A 25033-nucleotide genomic window follows, 5' to 3' on the forward strand; every position below is an offset into this window, starting at 1 on the left:
AGATGGCACACAGAAAAATAAGAGGACCGAAAATGGCAATATCGTTAAGTTGAAAGGAGACAGGTGTTCTTTACAAAGCGGGAATTTCAGAACCCTATATCCAGAATAAGACAGAGTATTAAGAGTTAGGCCAAGGGCAGGAGCAATTGGAACCATTTGAGGAGTTACCCTCACATCTGTGAATGGTAACCTCATTACGTATTGTCTGGGATACCTGAACAAACATATCTTCAGCAAAAAAAGTAAAAAAATAAAAAGTAAAAAATAAAAAAAAATTTTTTAAGGTTAATAAATGAATAGCTTGTAGTCAGAGATAGTGATTCACTTTGCTTGACTGACTGCTAACAGAGACAGAGCTGAGGTCGCTACTCACCATGGCAGCTGCGGTGGCTGCAGCCTGAGCCGCTGCAGCCTGGTTGACCTGGTATTGGGCAGCCTTGATCTTGGCTTGCAGATGTGCGGGAGGATGAAAGTATTTGCACTTTTCCCGGGAGCATCTCCCTTTGATGTAATCCATACACACGGTGACTGTGTTGTCGTTGGTGTCAATCATTGTGCTGTCAGCAGGATGAGCAAACCGACAATCGTTTTCTCCTCTGTTGCAATTGCCTCGCTGGTACTCTCGACATACCTATGAGGTCATTAAGCGCAGGGGGCTCAGTCAACGTGGGCGAAGAGAATCCTTCTGAAGATTTTTAACTTAAAGTGTGTGCAAGACTGGTGGTAGAAGCCCACACTTGAGAAGAGGGAGAAGATCATTTGCAAAAAAAAAAAAACACCAAATAACCTTGAGGAGCTCTTCATTGAGTACACAAGTTATAACCCCATTTTTAGTAGAACTTCCATGAGAAAGAAAATGCATTTTTCGTTCTAATTATGATATAACATCTAATTTCAATTAGGGGAAAAAACTAATTAAAATTAGTAACTTTACACTGAAGAGACCTGGCAGGCCCCACTTTAACCAAGTGATCAAAATTAATAACACCAGGAAGAAGACATAATGGCATCATGTACCCATTGATAGGACACACCAAGAAGAAGGCTACCACATCACTTCCGTTGTATGACTGCCGAGACTGCATAACCTGAATTTAATCATAAGAAAACATCAGACAAACTGAAATGGGGGAATGTTTTACAAAACAACTAATCAATACTCTCCCCCAAAGTTTCAAAGCCACGAAAGGCAAAGGATGATAAGGCACTGCCACAGAGTGAACGGTCCCGGGGTGGGAGAAAGGATCCTGGGAGAGCAGCTGGTGAAATCTGACTGAGGTCTGTATTTGGTTAATTGCAGAATGTCACAGAACTTGCTTTGTAAGTGATGACACGGTGGTACGAGTGGTTAGTATTTAGGTAAACTGGTTGGGTGGACAGGCAGACTATTTTTATAACTTCTGTGCTAATCTGAAATTATTTACAGGTAAAAGTATAAAAAGTAAAATCTGACAGCTTTTTAGTAAAATGTTTCCACGAGTTGTGTTCCTGATCATTAGAGATTCACTTGGTAGTTACATGAAGCAGACGGAAAAAGATTAATTTTTGTTACTATCTGCTTTATATCTGTTAATTCTGGATGGCGTCCCTGGGGAAAGGGTGAAAATGGATCAGTTCTCATGTGTCTGCTCAATTTTGACTCTTAACTATTGAAGTTTGTCATGATGGCTGCTCAAAGCAAGAGGTTAACAACACCTTCTTCACTTGGGGTAGTTTGACCTTTTTACCACAAGAGGGCCATCTAAAACACAGAATGTCTTTTTAATATTTCCATGCTCCTACTTTGTGCTTCAAGGGAAGTTTTTGTTTTTCACCTATCTTTTCAAAAAATGAGAAAATATGCAGAACCTAAGCACTTTATTTTGGAGCACAACAAGAAAGAGAAACGGGAACCCTGTTGTGATTTTAAAAGCACAGGTTTTCTTGGCATTTGTGAACGTGAAATGATCACACTCAATTCTAGGTACTTTCACCCATTATACCCACATCCCATTACTGAGCAAAGCGTTTCCTTTTAAGAAGAATGCTATAATTTATATCATGCTACATCTGAAAATGAGCACTGTAAATGACCCCTTGAACTACTTTTTAAACCTCAAGCTAGCTGAAGCCTTGTGTTCCATATAACAGCAATGAACTGACTTTATTCATCACCTCATTCACTTTATTTAATTTACAAAGAGTTACTGAACAAATACTACAGGCCAGATACTCTGAGAGATATTAAGAATCTCAAGATGACTTAGGAACTTACAGAAGACCCTCTTGCTTTTTTTTTTTTTTTCCACTGCATCTGTCTTCTCGAACAGAAGAAAACAAGGCTAACTGGGTTTTTATAATTTGAAAAGTGGAAGTGATCAAAGCTGTTCCCCTGAACTAGCATCCTCCATTCTGGCTGAGCACTGGAAATAGCTGCGGAGCTTTCTACACCACAAATTCCCAGTCCCTAACCAACACTTAACTGGATTAGGCTTAACAAAACAACCAGGACGAGAGAGACACACTTAGCTGAGAACAAAAACTTCTCATGTACGTATATGAAATTTAAGCTGAATTTATACTATCGTATGAACAAAACGCCACCTTTGCGTTGAGTCAGTGCAGTGTCCTGCAATAAGAAACTATATGAATGCATATTTCTGTGGTTAGTTCTCTAGTAATTCTGCTTTCTTGACATGCTCACGAAGGAACTAGCAACAGACAGGCTGACACCCTGTCTGTCAATTTACCTTTCTCTTTGCCTCATGAACAAGAAAGATCTGAGAGCAGCCTATTTGTGGGCTCTTTAAGAACTATTAAAATCTAAGATTTGTTATTTTCTAAAAAACAACTATGACAGTGCCTGATGCCAGACATTTGAGCATCATTCTCCTAAAATACAACTTGAGTGCTGGGCTTTTGACTTTTTGTTTCTCTGTCTCAACATTCTTTTCACTTTCAATGATATAAACTGAGATTCAGAATGCACACAAATGGTCATTCTAATACACATTTCTCATTCCTCTCCTTCTGCTTCATGCATGTGAGCTGGTGGTTCCTGTAGGTTAAGGACCAGTTAATTGTAATTTTCTACTGTTTCCTCTTTTGCAAGATGCAATTCAGGGGAATTCAAAATGTATTTAAGGGGACCGGTAAGTAGGAATCCACTTAGAATTTGTCCTAAAACTAGCCTTTCCGAAGGTTCAAAGGATTGAGTCAACTAGTTTGGCATGACTAGCACCATAGACTTTATTTCCCATTAAGCTTGAGCTATATGAGACTTTAAAAAAGGAATACTGGATAATCAATAATTTTATCAAAGTGTCCACAGCATTAGTGGCCATGAGTGTACAAGCTAATGCCAAGAATTATCTGTATTTTCAATTCAAAAAGGATTATAATCTCCACAGTTTAAAATTCTGGTGATTATGGGTAATGATCTTAGCTAACTGTATAGTTCAGTTCCCAAGACAGCTATCTGACGATATCTGTTATCTAATAATTTGGTCTGCCTAGACTTCAGACACCCATGTCAGCTACCTCAGAGGATTTCTGTTAAGATCAAATGGGAATTGTCTTTGAAATCTAAAAGGCAGAACCTCTCACTACCATTAGTCCAGAGAACAAGCATATAGATAATATAGCTAAGAGTTTGCCACTTTACCTCATGTAGTTAAAAATATGAATAAATAAATCTGAATATATAGGAATATATAGGAATGGTCAACTGAAAACAACAACAACAAACCTTCCATTAAATCTACTTCCAGGTCTTCAGTTAGTCATTCCTATGAATGAATGTATAAATCAACAGGCTCATCAATATGCCAAAATGCTGAAACCTATAGTTATTTTTATTATTTTTTCTAGATAAATGAAGATAGGGAAGTTAGGGAAATAGATAAATAGATAAATGAAGATAGGGAAATAGCTTTAAGTTGAAGGAAGAAAGGAGTGGCAGAACAGCAAAAATGAGTGGCTAAGCTTAGTAATTACTGTATTTCAAACAACTTACAAGTTTACAGCTCTTTCCTCCCCAAACAAAACTCCAACTAGCCACAGAGAATCATAACTGATGGACTAGACATTTCAAAGGGGATATGACGACATTGTAAGGAGTTATTCTAAAGCCTTATGACAGATAAAAAAAAATAAACTACAAAGACCTGTGTGCTTGAAACTTGTCATATTTTAGTAATGTTCTAAAGAAATTAAAGTAGACAAGCAGTAGCTAAACACCTTCCACAAAAATACAAAATGAAAATAATCCTATCAATAAGCTTCTCTCATTAAAAGCATCTGCTTTTCTAATCTTATTTTGAATCAAATGACTTTTCTACGTAATAGATCATGACAAATCTGTGAAACTCCTATAAAGATCTCAAGCTAGACATGCCTTCTACTATTACTCGAATCCTCATTTAGCTTTTAATGCTCTTTTTTTATGTAGTCAATCAAGACCATACTGTTTTATGCCTGCATGCGAAAAGTCACCAGACTTTTCTGTGTCCATAAGGAAAAGAAGCGATCAGCATCCAATGGCCTAAATTAGGTACTCGTGTCATGATTATGTCAGTAGAATAAGACTTCCAGCCCAAGAATAATCTATTTTAAAAACAAACCAACTCCAACTGGAAAACATCAGAAGCCAAGTGGTGTGCCCACCTTTTCTGGAATATATCTTATGTTTTTCTCATATAGACAGTTGCTATAAAAATGATGCACTTAACCAAATAGCAATCTAGTATCTTCATCAGCATCTGAAATATATGATCTCTGGTTAATTTTTTTGTTTAGTTAATGCTATTAAGCAGTATAAAGGACCTTAAAAATTATCAATTTACTTGAAATATTTCGTTATGTGCACTGTGTTCTTGCAACTGAATAAAATGTCAAATGTTCAGTGTATTGGAGGAGGCAGGTTTTTAATTCCGAGTCACAAATAACTGGACATAAGGTAAATGATGAAAAGTCAGCACTTAAATAGCAGGTGCTGGCATCCTGTGGGCTAAGTATTTTATAGACTATTGACATTTAGAATCACTGGACAGATCTGTAAAAAGACTCCCAAGCCCCACTGCAAACCTACTGCATCGGTCTATGTAGTCTATTTGTCTGCATTTTTAGCAACTGTCCCAAGTGATTCTAATCACACTGAAACTTGAAAACCACTGCTCTAGGACCAGGGGCATGAACAAGATACCATATTTTATAGCTGGAATGCTCAAAATGTAAACACGTTCCCAAGGAGAATGTTAACAAATGTTAAAAATCTGTCATGCTTTATCTTCTCTGTTTGATTACACTAAACTCTGAATAAAGTCATGTCTTTTTGTGATTAATTAATTAACTGGCTGACTGGCTCATTTATGCATTCATTTAGCAAGTTATTGGGTATCATTTATGAGCTTGGCACTATCCTGATATGGACCTTTTCTTGTTATGGGTAAGACAGCAGTTAAAAGATTTCAAAGATATTCCTCACAATATTTTTTACTTGAAAGATGCTCCCTCGTTCTCCCTTGGATACTGTTGCTCTTCATAATAAAGTACAGATATGACTGAAAACCTTAGTCCTTTCCAGTACCTATAGATTTAACAATTCCTGAAAATAATGACTGAAAATAAGCTGCTGCTTAGAAATTACAAAAAGGTATCCCAAAGTCACAGAATGGAATTTTAAAAGCTTCCCATTTCAGTGACCAATATTTAAGAGATTTGCTCTTCTTTACAGAATACCATAAATACTGAATTTTACAGCACAGAAAGTAGCAGCTAAGACTCCTAACTAAAAGGTATCCAATAAAGGATGGATAATAGGCATACTGATACAAAGTTCATGTGTGTGTTTTACATCTATATATTTAATAAAATTTGTAATGTTTATTTATATACTTAAATAGGCTTATTTATATATTATATTTAAATAAAATTTTCAATAGTTTAAAGTGGCATGAAAAGCACAAAGACAACCTAAATGTCCCTTAGAACTTCTAACTGGAAGCGGCCCTACACATTCTCTCTTTCAACCCTCTCATTTTATATGTGTGGAATATAAAGCTCAGAAAAGATGAGAAATTCAACCCAAGGCTACTCACCTAATTAGCAAAATCGCTATTCTTGGGTTCCCATCGTTAGATTTAACATTTTTTGTAGACTCATATCAGGTGCTGTAAATATGTCAGTTCTTTCAAACAGAAGAACTAGAACGCTGATAATCTATGGCATTTTTAATGTCCTTATGGTCTAACAATGTGCAGCAAGAAGAAAGAAGTGGCAAGAAGAGTTAGCTGATATTTAAACTAACTTAAGCTTCTTTCACCTTAAAAGGAACTCAAAATTCAAACACGTACTTCAGAGTTCCATGAGGGAAAACTACAGATTTAAGTCCAAATGATAAACATGTGGCCAGTCGGCAAATAAGTGTGTGCTCTCACTGCCAAGCCATTTAGATCCTAGTATGCTAGGATCCTAGTGCAATTAGCAAGAGAGGAGATAAGCTGAAGAGAGGAAGGGTCTGGAATCTCAGTGCCGAGCAGAAAGCCATGCCCCTGAACTTCACACTGTAATAAGCTAGCAGACTGTAACCTTGACATTGGAGCAGATCCTCTTTGCCAGAATAAGATAGGAAGCTGCCTTCCCACCATCAAACATTTAGATCAGAGGAATTCAGGTTGAGAGGAAATGACAGTCCTGGAGCAGCAGCCACTTGTGAGTAAAGCAGAAGATGACAAAATATACATGGCAGCTCCTCACAAAAAAAAAAAAAAAAAAGGAAAGAAAAGAAAAAGAAAAAAGATAAAAGACAGAAACCCCCAACCAATGATAAAGTCGTTACTTTAATTAAACACACTACAAAGTACAGCCAATTACAGACTACCTAAAACTGTGGGAGGATTAGTTTCTAAGAGTTCTGACCACATAGCTCAGCCTTGAAAGAGATTTCAATAGAGATTTTTAAGCTTCCTAAATATCATCTCCTCCTAAGAAGTAATTCATTAAAGTTCATCCTGTGTTGCCTACTGGGTTCCCTTCAATCCACAATTACGCATTAGGAATCCAGGGTGCACTTTGGAAAGATTGGGGCAGGGGGAAGGTGAGTCACATGTTTAAGCATCCAGTAATTTTTAAATATTTACAATTTCCTAAAGTTCCTCTTATTTATGATGCTGCAAACAGCATCAATTTACTAGTGAAACAAGTGCAACTGCACAGTGACCAACCACCCACAAAGCAAAGTATATCTCTAGCACACCCTGGTCTCTGGTTCACAGGGGGCGTGCAACCAAGGTCTCAGAATCCCTTCTTGGTTCTCCATATGGTCCTCTCGTCATTAGTAGTTTTCTTCAAAATATGCATGAAAGGTAAGAACTAAGTCTGAACAAGCAAACAAAGAACTCGAAAGAAAATACAGGATCCAGAATCGCTTGCTTCCTCCCTGTCCTATCACCTGTATGGGACTGAGTTATACAATGTTTAAGAGTAGAGTTCTATGTTCATACCCAATTGGAACATCCTTTCTACGACCTCAAATAAGTTGTGCCCCAACTTTCCCCCTAAATTTATTGCCCTGTAAGATGGAGCTAATGATAGTAACTTCCTCAGAATCCTGTTTTGAAGATGAACTATGCGATGCATGTGATGGGCTGATGCTGTGTTTGGTAGATAGTAAATACCCCAAAAATACCCACTATTATTACTACCATCAAAAAAGGTGGTGGCAGTTAAAACTAGGCCGAAATCTGAGATCCCTTCTGCAGTGCATGCAGTGAAACCCTATCAACAAGAAACTGGTGCTTATTAAATGAATTCCTGCTCAACCGATGAATTATGAGTGTCAATTATGTTCACACAACAATCTTATTTTGCCTCTTTCTCAGTAATTAACAACACTCAAAACTTCTCAGTCCTAAGTATTGCCTCATCCTAACCAGGGAAAAGAAGAAAAGAGTCATTTTGTTCCTTAGTTGGACAAGAATGGCAGGTTTCAGAGTCTCACTGTACAGTAATGTTGCCATTGTTTTTTTTTCCCCTCATCTGGAGTTTACCAAATCCCTTCATTTACAGCCATGCCGAAATTCTGAACAACCACTTCAGTGTAAGAATTACCTTTCATTTCTCTTTCACGCTGCAATACCAAAGCACATACAATCATCCTTGACTCTGAGACTTTGAGCATGCTGCAACTTCCAATTTTAAAAACTTGGAACAGAACACACTTTGCAAGCAAAGAGGCTTTGCTATTCCAACCAAAATACTGTGGGGCCTGTGAGAAACTTGCGATAATAAATTTTAAATTGCTTGATACATAGTCACTGAGCAAACTGTTGTGACAAAAGTATCAGGGGAGGAACAGAATTTGTTATTAATAGTAGCAACAATGGACATGTAGGGAGCTGTGTGCTTTGCTCACAGCTTTGCTGTGTGCCAGAAATCGGCCTCTTTAAGGGAAGTGCCATTATGACGTCCATTTTAAGGACGAGGAGCCTGAGACATAACGAGGTGAATGGCAGTCTGACCCCAGTCCAAGTCTCTATGCACCCTTATGCAAAGGGACACTGTGGTCTTTACACACATTCCATTTGTCAAACATAGCATACCTCAAATCTCCCAAAATGCTCTAGACACTAAACCAAAATATCTTCTTCGTTTTTTGTTTTTTTTTTTTTAACCTTCATGGCCATGGAAGAAGCCAATGAACAGCACACTTTGAAAATCAGGATGGAGCCCGTGAAGAAACCGACTAATCGCTCCTACCTCAAGTCTGTCTGTCCGCATTAATTTCTGTGCGGCAGCTGCTGCAGCCGCAGGTACAGGGACCCCAGGATTCCCTGTCACCAACATTGGTGCGGTCGGCAAGATCTCTGCTGGAACCAGGCTTGGGGACACAGGACCCAGGTAGGGATTAAAGGCTGCTGATGCATTGGTGGCTAAGCTTGGTGCAACTGAAAACATTGGCTGGAAAAGAAAATAAAAAAGCAAAATTTAATTACAGGTCTTGGCTCGAATTTGCTATCCCACGTTATACATCGCTCCTTCACCCACCCCTCCATGATCCATTCCTCCTGCCCTCCACCCTTCCTCCCCCGCCCCCATTGAATTCTTTGTTTATTTACTCCCATTTGGGATAAGAATCGTTTGAAAATAAGCATTCATCAAGTCCATGATTTTCTAAAATATAATCGGTGAATTACCCATTAAATTTCTGCTGGGATTCTGAAACTTGTTGTCTGTAATACTTATAATTTCTCTTTGAATAACAGACCAGTTATTTGATACAGTAACTTCTTGTGGTCACCTCATCTTCATTTTTGCCCAGATTTAATCCCAGAAACTTGTCTAAGAAATACATTTTATAATTGCTATGTCAGATGAACTTGAAAGACCTGTTTACAACTGTTAATGGGTTGCAAGTGTCCTATTAGCTGGAATAAATAAATCAAGACTCCCAGGGGATAACAGAGTTTCACAGTCAATATAAACTGTGAATAAATCTCATGGGATATGGGAAAGATGATGATGACATGATTTCTTTTGAACACGTAAGGCACAGCATTTGGCATATTCACTTGTTGCATGTTTTTTCTGGAGAAACTATAAATATTCCACCAGCTTATCACACCCTTGGGAAATATTTAACAAAGAATTTACCTTACTAGGGAGAAACCATTCTGCATGTGAAGTCTGAAACAGAAAACTAAACAAAGGCTACAAGATTTTTCAAGGAAATATACAAGGTAGCACTGACTAAAATGTCACAAGACAGGGTTTCTGCCATAAATGCTTTCATGGATACAGGAGGGTGGTTTCTACTTGTGATACGAAGATGTGCACATCAGGAAATACATCTGTTCTTGAGTAGAATTAAATAATTTACCTGCAAGCTACTTTAGCGATTTGCTTTTCCAGTTTTTTTTTTTAATTTTTTTATTTTTTTTAAAGATTTTATTTATTTGACAGAGAGAGAGATCACTAGTAGACAGAGAGGCAGGCAGAGAGAGAGAGAGGGAAGCAGGCTCCCTGCTGAGCAAAGAGCCCTATTCGGCACTCGATCCCAGGACCCTGAGATCATGACCCGAGCCGAAGGCAGTGGCTTAACCCACTGAGCCACCCAGGTGCCCGCTTTTCCAGTTTTTAAAGCATAAATGTTGCATAACAATTTTCCACCTGATGGGTGGTCTATTTTTAACTTTCTAATTCAATGGGGTTTCAATTCTTGAAGTTTAATATTTTGTGTAATAATGTTTGTCTCCAAACCCCAAAAATTCATGGATAAAAATGGATCCTGTTCTTTAAAGGACTTCTGAACAATTAATTTTCTTTACCCTGTGGTAAGGAACAGAATCGTAGAATGAGGGGAACACTAGAATGCGGGGAACACTAGAATGTAGCTAATTCTTCCCTCTTACAGAAGTAAGAAGTTAAAAGAACCCTGAGTTTACACAGTATTCAAGAGAGCTTTGGAATAAAATTCTATGCAATTGAAATGTAAAAGTAATTCTTATAGCTCCAAAACAATCATGGAACACTACATCAAAAACTAACAATGTACTGTATGGTGACTAACATAACATAATGAAAAGTAAAAAATAATATATAAATAAATAAACAAACAAATAAATAAAATTCTTACAGCTCAAGAGAAATGTTTTTAAAAAATAAACTGTCCTTATTTAGTCAGGCCCTGACTTGTCCAGCACTAAGAAAAGTAAAATGGAATTCAAGTGTTGTTTTTCTTGGGGCAGTGGTTCTCAAGTCTCTATGGGTGATTTGTGCCTTGGCAGGGCACATGTCCCATGTGTAGGGCACATGTGGCAATGTCTGGAGACATTTTCGATTGTCACAGCTTGGGGGTGCTGTTGCGTCTATGCACAGAGAACTGGGATGAGGCTAAGTGACTGGCAACACACCAGAGAGCCCCTCACACCAAAGAATTACCCAGCTCCAAATGTCAATAGTGTGTAGGTTGAAAAATCCCTGTTCTAAGGGATGCACTCGTCTTTTGACTTCACAAATTGTTTTAGGACAAAATCTTTGCAGCTAGTGTATACATTCTTACTTAGAAGACCACGGAAAATAAAATACTTCATACGTAATTTGATTCACTTGGGAGAAGAAACAATACACCATACCTTCCACTGGGATTTTCAAGTTATAGTTATGCCTCCAGACGTGCTGGTCTGAATGCCATGGTTAGCTGTCCTGCCAGGTTGAGGGCTCCCGCCTGATGAAGTGGCCTAAAGGAATACCTCTGATCCTCGCCCCCATCTCTGCCCAAAACACTGAAACTACCTGAGCTCTCCACATACAAACAATCAATAATTGGTCAGAAACTGGGGCCCAGAGCAATCTCTGTCCATCAACAGTTACTTGAAAAGCAGCTCATCTTACGCTGCTCCAAGGTCTAATGGCTGCTAAGTGTAGTGCCCTGGCAAGGGCTGACCTGTATCGTGAATCCACGTCGAACTTGGACTGCTCTTCAAACATATTCAGGTCGAACATTCACCATTACATACTGTCAGATACACTATGTGCAATTTCAACCAGACCAGCACTCTCATTTTCTATCAGGCATTTAAAAATTATAAGAAATTTAGCATAAAAGACCAGAAGCCCAGTTTTAAAATTTGGAGAGCACAGCCAGTCTGTATCACTCCTCTTCATATTCTATTGCTATGAATTAACAGGGATTTCCAGGTAGTAGATTTTTAATGTGTACTCTGCAAACTTACGGAGATGTTTATGTCACTGTACATTATTTAGAAGCAGAGGTCAAACTTAAAAACGTATTTGGAGGCAAGAAAAGCATTTTTTTTAAGAAAAGCATTCTTATTTTAAGAAAATAAGACCAGTGACCAATAAAGCGCAGCTCTGTTAATTCCCAATGAATAAGATAAATTTATAATCTATGATGCATCTGAGGCAGCAGTTGCATACCACAGATAAAAGAATACTTCTCCTAAATAAAAAATATTGATCTCACTAACTGGCAACAATTTTCCTGCTGGATTGTTTCTATAGAGGTGTCACGTGAATTGATTTTCTGACTTAATGCAGCAGAGCAAATTCAAATCTGAAAAATTTTAGGGCACCGTCACCCAAGTAAAATCTAGCAGCTTGAAAAATCTGAAACATCAACTACTCAGCAAGCATTCTCTCCAATTGTTCCCTCTTCAGATAAGTGGAGCTATTTGCTAAACCAGCAGAGGATCAATAATAATAGCTCTATACTTTGAAACTTGATCCCAAAAGCTGCCCCCAGAAAGGGCAACATTCCTTCCTTTATTTGGGGGGTTTTGTAAATTTGTTACTTTCTTTTTTCAAAGAGCACCTTGTCGGAGGTAGGTCACTTCTTGGCCCCATCAGCGCCCTAATCAGATTAGTGAGGCGCTTGAACTGCCAAGTCTCCTTTCCAAAAGCCATCCTGGGGAGGGTTTCGGCAGAAAGGCAAGGGCAGATGTTAATACTGTGGTATTATCAAGTGCCTTGCATTTTCTCTGAAGTATCCACAGGATAACATAAAACTACCTAATTGGAGTATTTGATACTGACTACATCCTTGTAATAATGACTTACAGATATCTCTGTTCCTGGAAGGCATAAAGAATGCTGGCTTATGATTGCCTTTTGCAAGTGAACACCCTGAGCAGAGAAAAACAAAATGCAACCTTACGAGTGCTGGTGCATTTATGGGCTAATCCCTGGTTTGTTTTAAATGAGACATTCTGATTCCATTAAAGTCATCAGGCTTTATTAGAAATTAAAATGATGTCCAATTTCACATGATGACCCTAGCTAAATGTGTGCAAACATGATTACTGCTATAATTCCTTCCATTTATTTTGTGCCAGGCATTGTGCTAAGGGCTTTACCTATGTTATTCGATTTAACTCATGTAACAGTAAAATATAAACTCCCTGGGCAAACACAGTCAACAACTCTAGTTGTGAATTGTGGCAGGGGCGGCTATCTGTATCACTCACTGCTAAATCCCCAGGATCGAGCTAGATGCCTAGCACATAGTAAGTACTCAATAAACATACACAGACTATGGGAGTGAAGGAAGGAATGTGTGAAGAATTAGAGTCTTGTCGGGTGGGTTTTATTAGTCCCTCCCATTTTGCAGACAAGGAAAAGGGCTCACACAGATTACGTGTTCATCATCGCAAAGGAGAGCACGAAAGACTTAGGATCTGGATACAGGTGTGTCTGGTTCCAGGTGATCCTGAAACCAGTGGTTCTTGGGGCCAGCCGGCCGTTAGCATCCTCTGGAGAACATCGAGCCCCGAATGCCCTGCACTCCTCACTCATCACAATCTCGGCAGGACTATTTAAAAATCTCCTGGGTCATTGCCCTTCTATACATTACGTGGTATTCTACTACTGAAAAACAGAAACAGGTTCAGATTTCTGATTGTATGTGAGGTCTCCAAGGAGACATGCGTCCTCACAGCTTTCTTCTGAACAATGCTTTTCCCTCTACATGGGAGGTTGTTCCTGCCCAGCCCTTCTGTTTAATTCCTAATCACGCTTCAAGAATCACGACTCTTTCTCTTCAAGTTTCCCCTGATCCGCCCACATCTCCAACTATGAAGAGGGTTTTTTTTTTTTTCCCTCTACCCTCTGTTACCATAGAACTCCTCACCACTCGAATTTGGCATTGATCACCACACTTGTTTACTTAACCCTCTCTTCTCAAATTTGACTACAGGCGGCCCAGTGGGTCTTCTGCACCAGGCTTCCCTCGCTCTGCATGGCACCAGCGGCTGTCATGGGCGCAGCTCCTCCGCATACTGGCTTCGTGTCAGAATTAATGCTTTTGCTGTGTTTCTCCAGCACATAAACTCACTTAGCAAACGCATTAAAATTTTTCTAGCATAGCTATGTCAACGTAAAAGAAAGCGATTTAATGTTACTTCCTCTCCACTTGACAGTGTAATCGTTAACTGGCCTAGGATGCTTGTTTGAAAACTATAATGTCTTTTAGTATTGTTTTGCGTTTGTTTGTTTTTTTTTTAATCCTGAGCTTTCTAAGTTTCCAAACGGTGGTATGACCATGCTGTAATGTTGCAAATATCATAGGAGCCCTAACTTATTTTAATACATTATGTGAAACAGTGTTTGTGATTTTTTTAAATGGGTAGAATATATATAATAAAGTATCTAATCAGCATTTGATGCGATTTATGGAATAAAAGGATTTTTCTAGATTTTACCTTTGTGCATGCGTGAGTGTGTGTATGTTTGTAAATGCTGAACTTGCAAGCAGTACCAAAAAAAAAAAAAAAAAACCACCTTTTTTTTTTTTAAACTTGATAGCACATAATCAAGGTATATAAAGCCATGTTTCTGTTTCTGGGTACACACAACCCTGTACAGAAAGGAGAGACATTCCTGTAAACAATTATTTTGAATATTAAACAGCCAAAGGCTAATGGGAGTTCTCAACAAATCACATTACCAAGTATTTTTTTTTTCCTCCCCAAGAATGCAGCATATGACTAGAATAAAATAAGAATACTGTTTCAAAGTCTGCTTCTAGACTTTGTTGACTGGGCCAATCACAATGACCTCTTGGCTTTATTTTTTTAATGTCACCTTGCCACTTCAATCTTGTTTTAATGAAGTAACAAACATTTACATAAAGAAGACTCACTTCTGGCCCATCAAGTAAGAAGGTATCAGTACGTGTGGCCCGGTCCCTAAGATTCTGGCCCATCCTCGAGCTGCCTCAGAAAGCACCGGCTCCTTGACTGAAACGGCACTAGAAGGACAGGTACGTGGACCACGGATGACAGATATGGCCACGCTTTCTCACAAAGTGGCCTTATCTCAGTCACTAGTTGGGAAGCCTGGGGGGGTAAAGCACTAAAAACCAATTTAAGAATTCTAGGTGTTCCTGGAAATGTGACAAATGATGACTTCAAAACTTTCAGCACGCAGCTGCCAACAACCATGATGCAGGAACACCGGGCCAGCAAAGGTGAGGTGTCAGGAAGAGCAAAGGAGCTCCCAAGACTTTTCTGCTAAGTCCAATAACTTTGAATTTCTTATCGCTAGGCTATTTCAAATTCATGAAAGGCACAAGAATTCAACTTGAGTTATGTACCTCAAAGCAGCTAGGTGTGTACACCTTATGGGGAGCTGCCCTCAGAAATTATTAATGGCCAAGGCTAAGGTTTGGGAGCAAACCTTACGGAAAGGCACAGGAGTGGAGTGGGAGAGCAGAGCTCAGATACAGCTTTTCATAACCACTGCTTGTGCAGAGCTCTTCAAGGGCAATGACAAAAGCATGGAATCAAGAGAATTGCTGAAGACATCTTTCTGGGATGGATCAAAGAAACACACCAGATGCTTCCAAGTTGTGAGCCACAAGATATGGTCTATATTTGGTTAGGTTGCTTAGGTTTCTGGTTGGATTATCTCTGCATCAGATAGTACATAGCAAAGTAGTAATACTTTTTTTTTAAAGTAGTACTTAGAAAAAATCCATATATTTAATTTTTTACATTTGGAAAACCAAATACTATAGGTCTTTCATTTCTCTTCAAAGATCATATAATAAAGAGAAATATGATCTTTTTACATTTTCCTTAGGGGCTTGGAAATGATAATAGAATTTAATGCCTATTACTTAACAATGTCTTATACAAATTTTAGGGAGTAGACACATAGGTAAATTCAGTGACTTATTTTCAACTACTTATTTTCTCATCTTATGAAATGGAAACAATTACGAGATTGTTAGGAACTTGCAGATAACATATTTGAAACTTACCACTCTATATTAATGAAGTCAGATGTCTCAACCGAGGTCCTCAACCAAGGACCCAGAGCTGGTTGGTGGGATGTTTCTACATTAGTGTTTCTACAGCACGGATGCCAGAACCTGAACAGCCTGGGTTAAAATCCTGGCCCTACCACCCACTAGCTATGTACCTTGGGCAAATTACTTAACCTTTCTGAACCTCATGTCTTCATCTCTAAAGTTGAGATAATATTATCTTCTTTATAGGACGACGGTGTGGATTTATGATACAACAAGTAGTGAGTGCAGTAAATGCCTTTAGAGTGTTGTCTCTGCCCCCAAAATGGAAGTCCTCTTTCTGATTCTTGGCTTGATGCATTTCATAACAACAGAATAAAGTCAACAAAAGAAGGAAGCTCTCCTTTAAAGCCCTACATTCCCCAAGTCAGCTCAGTGTCATCAAAATTTCTGAAAAGATGAAAACCCACCCAAGTGGGCTGGGTTTATGATCGGTAGATCACCGAGGCCCTGGCTGCCTCTGCAAATAGTGTGTTAGCATGAACCCAGCTGTACACCCCAGACTATGCTGCTATCTCTATAATGGGGCTTGTACGCTGGCTCCCGCTGATGATTCCTTTGGAACCACAGGGCCAGGTGAACTACCTCTGCCTGTCTTCCTTGTATTCAGGAAACGCCTTACTTCATTCTTTCATTCATCAACGATTTTTGATTTCCCTATATGCCAGGCACAACTGGAGATGCTTCCGGATTTGGTTAGAACTCCCCAGCTCCAACTCCTCTTCGTGTTCCTTCAGCTGTGGTTTTAGGGACCAAACTGGTTTGCCCTAAAAAGATAAGAGGCTTCACCTACTCGACTACAAACCCCGAAACTGCTCAGGTACTCCCACCACTCCTGATATTATGGATCTGCTCAGAGTATCCTCTCCTTCGATAGAACCCCTACCTGGGCTGGATCCAAGTGTGTGCTGTATCTTCAAACACTAACATCTGTACTAATGGCCATCCTCTTTGAGTGACAACCATGTCTCGTAATAGTCACCTGGCTGCTTCCAGCCCTGTCATCATCCCTATTTGGTGACCCAGCATTCAAGTTCCAGTAAGCAGCTGGTCATGACCATCTCATTTATTTCTGAATATTCTGTATGATTACTCTCATCAGCCGGGCTGACTACACAAAGGATCGAAAAGTCTCAGGTGGGATTTTGAAGGCAAATTTCCTGGATTAGAGCCTTCTCTATAGTCATTAAAGCCCCAAATGCTTTAAAACTGAATAATTAAAATGACTTCTATACTTATTACAAAAATGCCACCCTGAACAGAGTATATTTTTAGACTATGATCTCAGGATGCCTTTAGCAGAAGGGTAATTCAGCATTCAAATCTAGTCATACCAGGGGAAAATTAACATAAAGCATGAATGTGCTCACAACTAATAAAAATAAATGTTTTGTCTAAGTAGAGAATTTTCCAACAAAGACACCAGGACATGTGATTTGTCTGATGGTTTCAGAAATTATGATTTTCTGCACACCACACATTTGTTACTATATTTCACAGACATGAGCATAAACATTTACGGTCTGTCCCAGGATTACCCATACAATGACCTTGGAATGGCCTTGAGAGTAAAGCTCAAGGACTAAGTCAGGAGATGGGCCAAGATGTCACAGTGAGTAGGAGCTCAATGCCATGACCAGCTCTGTATCCAGCAGTATGGCCCAGAGGTGCTGCCAGTCACTGAGAGGGTCGAGCCTGACAGTAAGCAGGCTTTAAATGTTTAAGTGGAACAAAGTATTTCACATCAAGGAGAGATCGCATATCAGCTAAAGTAGTAGCCACCCCAAGGATTTATCAGATTTTTGAAACCGTGTGAGAGGGCCAGCTGTTAAAGACACCTCCTGTCCTGTGTTTTATGCTACTGAGAATGATTATAACTAAACTTCTTTTTAAACCAAATGGAAATGTTACGCTATCCCAATGCAGATATAATATTAGCAGATGTCAGATGACACAAAAAATAAGTTTAAGATATCATATTTTAAACTGAGCCCCCAATAATGAAAAAAATATATATCAGGTTAAAACAGACACAGAATTATAATATTCTCTCACCTCAACTGTATAGTACTGATAATTGGTATCACTGCCGATGTGATATGGAGATCCCTCCCACCTCGAAATGCAATCCCCCCCTCTTTTTTGGAATGATTGGTGCATTAAGTTCTAAGAGAGAATAATAATTACATTGAGTTCAGGTGTTAAAATGTATTAGGAAAAAAATTAGTTAGCACACATGCTACAGTTAGCATATCAGAAAAATGTGGGTCTTCATATTCCCATAACCCCATAATATTGCATATAAGTTAGTGACATAAATTACTGACAGATACACTCTGATCATTACAAATTTTAACATGCATTTATATACAGAATTATTATATTACAATTAATATCAGAATACCTTTTGTCATCTAAAATTACTTAGGATAGTAATCTTACATTTTTATGAATAAATGGGAGTAAAGGTTATCAAAGTCGTTTATGGTATACATTCCCCCAAACTCCCCAAATAAAAAATAAATATGATCAGAATGAAAAGTTATTCCCATACACACTGCTCAGTAAACATTAAACCTCTATGACCAGCTACAGTTTAAAATACTTCGCGCTTTGCTTAAAAGCCCTGGGAGTTTCTGCCTTTCCTCTCCTGATTAGTTTTCTTTTAATGCATGATATTGATTCACCACTATCAGAATATTGCTAGCATTTCTAACTACAAAATAACTTCAGTTTGAGTTTGAAAGAATAACAGAAGCTCTTTTTCAATAAAGAAAATGATGCAAACAGATCCTCTTCAAGGAAGGAGGAAAGGGAGAATTTTTCTCAAAACTAAAGCTGATCTATACCAAATTATAAAAGTATTACTATTGTTAAAGGGAGCCTGAAAACGCACATGGACTATAGTGATGAGTTTGATGACCATTTTAATACCTGCAAATCACAGGATTTCATGTGAAGAGAATTTCAGGGGGAGAACAGGTCATAAGTAAATTTCCCCATGATTGAACGAGAAGATGAGTTAACTTTGCAATGTGAAAACCGTTTCAGGCTTTGCTTGGTAATTTTGCTAGAAAATGCAAGACACCTGATACTGTTACCTATGTTCACTTAATCGAGTGCAATCATTACTTTTATACTGAAACTGAGCACTTGGAATTACAAACTCGATGAATGAGAACTGAAGATGTGCTTACCACGGGTTGTAATGGGGCACCGGGCATCATGGCATTGGCTAGTTGCATTTGCTGGGCCAACATGGCCATGTTCTTCTGCTGAATCAAGTTATTGCGCCCATTTATCTCCAATTGGGTTTTTAAGTGTGGGGGTGGATGAAGATATTTGCAGTTCTCCCTGGAACAACGACCCTAAAAGACAAAAAGCAGAAAATATAATTTTAAAAAGATTAGACCAGTAAATCTTAAAAAATAAAGATAATGCAAACCTACCACCTGGACCTACCGTGGGTTTCTAGCACATTGCCCTATACATACCCACTTATCATACATTTAGAAGAAGTAATGAATTCACCCAAATACACTATCCAAATGAGGTGTTAAGACATTCCAAAAAAGTCTTAAAGCTTAAAGAATTTCCCTTCTTTTAATATTAGCACTAATATTTCTAGTTCTAAGTTTAAAAACCTACAAACTGCCAGTGTAATCTTAAAATAAAGAATATGCAATGAAGAATATTAGCTCCTTCCAAATCTCCTGGTTAACTTTAATGAACCCAAAAGAATCACGAAGTTTTAGCATCTATTTTTACTTGTATTGAGTTCTAAGGAAATGAACTTAGAGGATTCAAGGCACACTGTATCTTCAGTTAAGCACCTTTATAAGTTATCACTTTACAAGTATTAACAAATAAACTTAATTACTACTAAGCTTACAAACCCATGTATTAAGAAATTTACAGGTGAAAAAAGAAAATGCCCATATGTTCCCCCTGTACATAAAGATTAGTAAGTATAATGAAACATTGGTGAAAATGTAGCCTTTAACCTTTCAAAGATAAATCTAGTCTCCATTGACCAAGAGGTATAAATAGACATACATATCCTACAAAAGATATATAACGTAAAATGGAGGAACAAAATGTTAGTAAAAATTAAGAAATATGAATATACCCTTTCTTTTGGGACAGTTCTTTTCATCAAAAATATACATTAAAGTCTGTAATATGAAATAATATAAAAGGGATTTAGTTCATATTGTTTCAATACTATCATCGTTCCACTGTTTTCCATATTATTTCAATATGTTCTCAAGCCTTTATAGTAAAAGGTCTCATCAATTATAACCCTGACAACTTCTTTCACCGATAGATCTAATTAGAACTGCTTGGGAGGGTCAAAGGAAGATTCAACTGAAGCATCAATCACTTTCCTGAGCTTTCTTTGATTTTTCTAAGAAAAATCCATCTGCCATAACTTGATCTCATACTGTAAACTGACTCAGCATGCTTACATTTTTGATAAAAATCTTGTCAGAACCCTAATTTGAAAGATCTATTTCTGGCTTGTTTTGATTCAGGTTTTTAGGAATAAGTTTCTGTAAAGGGCTAATCTCATAGAATACTGCCTTTCATTTTGGCAACCTTTATGTAATAAAGCATCGCTAATAATACTTTAAATCCGAAGGTAGCATAAGACAGTAGTTGATACCAAGGAACTGATAGGTCCTAAGACCTAGGCGAGAGGCCTAGGTCTCCCATCAGCAGCAGGAACTGCAAACAAAACTTAAGTTTCAGGCCTTGTATCCATGTCGAAATCGCTATAGGACCTACACCACATGTTTATTATGAAAATCAGAGGACATAATGTATATGTCATGCCCTTGGCACTGCATGGCACTCTATGGGCAAGGTAAAGGTCAGGAGCTGCTATTTGCGACCACCCCCACCCCTTTAATCGTATATTTAACAAAAAAAGACCAAAATATTGGCATGAAGGTAATTTTTGTAAAATCCCTTAGTTATGCCTATTGATATGTTCATAAAGTAACATTTATATATTTGTGACTTACTCCATATGAAATCATGCTTGCTATCTGTTGAGATCATTAACATGCTATTAGCTTGAAAGCATCTGGATAAAAAGTAACTTGTTAAAAAAACAACACTTAGAGTCACAAAAGAAAACCCAAAGAACGCCTGGCCATGCAAATAAGCTCCTGGCTAACACAGGATGCGATCTCAGGGTTACCCAGTTGAGGTATCCTAGAGAAAACCTGCTTTTTTCAGGGCAAAGAACAATTTGGCTCTAAGTGAAACTCTGGTTGCCAGTAACTTCACATCATAATTCTTACTAATATTAGATCTATTTAAGTGAAATAAGCAAGGTTATAGCCCCCATCTCCCACCCCAGGACTCCATTACTGTCAATTCATTCTGATCAGTTTCTATAGCTCCACAAATAGCAGAGATAGCCCTCGGCCTTGAACTAGGCCTGGCCAACACCAACACCTAAACTCTTCATCTGAGTGCTTCCCGTCACATGCACCACCCAGTCCCTCCTCCCCAGGAACACAGCTCAAACTGGAATCATGAAGACAAATCGTATTGTCCTATATACATTCTGTGTCAGATCACATCAGACCTTTCAAGAGATGCTGAGACCTTTGGTTTTCGATTTGTATTTGCCACACTTAGGAAAAATACCATTCTAATTTCTTACAAACGCTACCTTTCTATACACGTCTTGATTTGACTGCGCTGAAGCTTCCCTTTCAAAAAGCTCTGTTCCTAAGAATCAAGAGGATATCTGGTGAAAAAACAGGCAGACAAGCAGGCCTCTTCCACACAGTCTTTGGTGACAGACCTGCGGGGGGAGCCCAGGGAGCTGCATTGTCACAGTATTCCAGGTTAGCTTGATAGAGCAAAAAAACACTACAAAAACACAATTCTGCAAAGCCACGTGAACTTTTCATTGACGTGTGGTGGAAAAAAACCAGAGTGGCCTCCACAGTTTACGTTAGATAAACTCAGCTTCCTAGGGAGTTCAGATCGTGTTTTATGCTGACTATGCAACTGAATAATTGTGGTTTGACAAATAAAAAGGTCAAGAAAAGGTTAGAATAAACATCCTCTTCTAGAGGACTGCCTAAAACTCTGGAGAGAATCACAGCAATATACCTCTCATGAAGAATTAAGGAGAACACACCCCTGGTACCTCTCCAAGTCTGTCCAGAGTCTGCACTTGAGTTCCCAGCACCGTACCTCGGTACCCATTGGCAAAATCAATGAATGGACACTTCTTAATAAATCCTTAAAGGTGACTTCTACTCCAACTCCATTCTGGAGACAATGAAAATAGTAGAACAAAAACTAACTCTAATACCAAACTTTGATTCAGAGCTGTACTAAGTTACTGATGCTTTTATTCAGAGGCCAGTAACTTGAACACCCAATAAAGTTCGCCATAATAAAGGGAGAAGAGGTAACAGAAGTTTTCCTTTCGTTTGGTTTTTGGTTATTTTTTTGTTTTTATTTTTGTTTTTTTTTTTTTTTTTTTTAGTTTCAGCAGGGATTAAACTGGATTTTTGTAGTTTCAATGTATTTGGTGTCCTAAAACCTATACAGTGACATTCTAAAAATCTAAGTACGGAAATTCTGCTGGTATCTAGCACTCACACATGCAAATCTGTGTAAATGAACTGTGTTCTAAATCATCCAGAGATTTCACCCCAAGAGACAGTAAATCAAGCTGCTAGGATTAATGCTAAAATACAAAGTAGTTTTTATTCCTTTTTGATGGCTCTATGGTGTTTCACCTACTGCTTTATGACTGTACATTTTATCCTACACAGCTTGGTTTTTAAGAGCAGAATAGCAGCTGTGTTATTTATTTGCTGTATGACCAGATAGGAGTGGCCATACCTTTGGTCGAATAGTAACACCCCTACTGATTTCACTGGTGATGTGTAAGGGTTGAGCAGGATAGTGGGCCAACTGCATACATGGCTCCCGCTGTAACAGGCTGTCAAGAAGCTAGTAACAAACAGCAGTTGCCTAGTTTAGCACTAGCTCTGTTAAAAGTACTTAAAATAATGCAAAAGGCAAAACCCAGGGACAATGCCTGTCAGTCATTAATAATGCAAGCTGGGTCCTTAATTATCACTCTGTATTTGCCACACCCACTATGGAAAATACCGCTCTGATACATTTCTAACAGTGTTACGTTGCCGTGGTTTGCTTTTGTTGATTGCACTGACATTTATTGTCAATGAGCTTCCCAGATGACTGGCAGGCCACTCTATAGGGTCTATACCATAAATATCTTCCATGCCACTCAAAGTGGCTTTTTACAGGTTCACTGAACACAGATTTCAAAGACATAGTTGTAAGGTACATATTATATATTTTAAGGGAATGGAGGAAGTTCAGTAAAGTATCAATTCAGACTAAGTCTATTTTTCTCCAGTAATTTTTCTACATCTTTAAAAATGATCTTTCCGAAAAAGTCAAAATTTTCCCTGTGTCGTCTTAAAAGCCTCTCTGAGACCAATCATGGTCATTCAAGAGATCAACTCATCAAGTCTTTAATTTCTGAAGTTATAAACTGTTCAACTGTGAATTTAAGGGTTTTCTCATTAGCTTATGAAATGGGCATGGGTTTGTGATTTATAACAAAGGAAAATGTATGTTTAGATTAAATGTGTGAACTTCAAAATAGGCACCTGGTTAATTTTTAAACATTGTAGTTTGATAAAGTACACTTTTACAATTTAATTTTTTTTTTTTATTTGAGAGAGAGAAAGAGAGGAAGAGAAAGAGAGAGAGAGAGAGAGAGAAAATGAGTAGAGGGGAAGGACAGAGGGAGAGGAAGAAGGAGGCTCCCCACTGAGCAGGGAGCCAGAGGATGTGGGGCTCAATCCCAGGACCCTGGGATCATGACCTGAGCTGAAGGCAGATGCTTAACCAACTGAGCCACCCAGGTGCCCCAGTGAAATGTACTTTTAAATAACTCATAGTAAGATCATATATAGTACATACCTAAAAATGATGTGTATGTATATACACTATATATGTATATAGTGAGATATAAATTATAAATAAATTATAAATAATTTTATATTATATATTTTTATATATTTATATAATTTTAAATAATTCATAGTAAGAGCATATAGTACATACCTAAAAATGATGTGTATGTATATACACTATATATGTATATAGTGAGATATAAATTATAAATAAATTATAAATAATTTTATATTATATATTTTATATATTTATATAATTTTAAATAACTCATAGTAAGAACATATAGTACATACCTAAAAATGATGTGTATGTATATACAGTATATATGCATATAGTAAGATATAAATTACAGAATAAAGATAAAATTGAATTTAACTATAGATGACAATTTAGAGATATGATGAAATTGTTTCTTAGCTATTTTTAATATTTATTTAAGAACTAACAATCAAAAATGAAATGTCTTACTTAGAAGTCAGTGAAACTTAATAAAACAAAAGAATCAAAATTCTATTTGAAAACTAGAAAAACTAATCTCCCATTGTTAGCTATAATTCTTCTATCTAAAATAAAAGGCACACTGTGATTTAAGAGTTCAGAATATAAAAAGAAAAGACATCTTGTTAAGCTGCCAAATGGTAACTATGTGGTAGAATTAAAATTACTGGGTCATATTTAGGTAGATTCTGGAAATAAAGGGACAATGAAAAACTCATAGGGGTACCAGTTTATACTCATGGGTCTTTTCCAATTTTCACTAGAAATACTGGTTTTCAGGAAAAACTGTTCAAATTGCAACCATTCATTTCAATTGTTAAAACAAAATCCATATTTCCTTTGGGACGACTGAGATACACAAATGTTTTTGAAGCACTTTCTGGCGATACTCATTGCTCAGATACTGGGCAGAAACTCTGTCAAAGGAATTTGGTAGCTTCCTATTGAAAATTCTTTCTTTTCATTTTTTCAGCTAAGTTGATAGAAATAGCTCACAAAATTTTTGCCAAAGGGGAAAAAATTGGCAGTCAAGAAATAACATTTCATGCATTTCCAAAATTGTATCTTATGGCTCTACCACGCTAATTTATGATTTTCAATTCTAATACAAGGTGAATAAATTTACATAGGTAGAATATCTACTTTAAAATCACAAGCATCTTGTGGTAGGAAATTTATGGCAGTTTAAAACATGATTAACATTTAGAAAACGGTACATACATGCAAACATGCATGCACACC

General features: G+C 37.7%; 1 protein-coding gene across 17 annotated transcripts in view; it reads right to left on the bottom strand.

Moving 5' to 3' along the window:
* The window catches only part of MBNL1 (muscleblind like splicing regulator 1), a 200411-nt gene that overhangs the window by 20217 nt on the left and 155161 nt on the right, over nucleotides 1–25033 (bottom strand). For all 17 annotated transcript variants that reach the window (XM_059163736.1, XM_059163721.1, XM_059163722.1 and 14 more), the window contains 3 exons: nucleotides 19003–19173; nucleotides 8737–8937; nucleotides 374–631 (listed from right to left, as the gene is read on the bottom strand). In XM_059163736.1, coding sequence (XP_059019719.1) covers nucleotides 374–631; nucleotides 8737–8937; nucleotides 19003–19071 — 528 coding nt within the window. In that variant the 5' untranslated portion in view covers nucleotides 19072–19173. The remainder of the gene's footprint in view (nucleotides 1–373; nucleotides 632–8736; nucleotides 8938–19002; nucleotides 19174–25033) is intronic.

This window comes from Mustela lutreola, chromosome 2, assembly GCF_030435805.1.
Source record: "Mustela lutreola isolate mMusLut2 chromosome 2, mMusLut2.pri, whole genome shotgun sequence".
NCBI lineage: Eukaryota > Metazoa > Chordata > Mammalia > Carnivora > Mustelidae > Mustela > Mustela lutreola.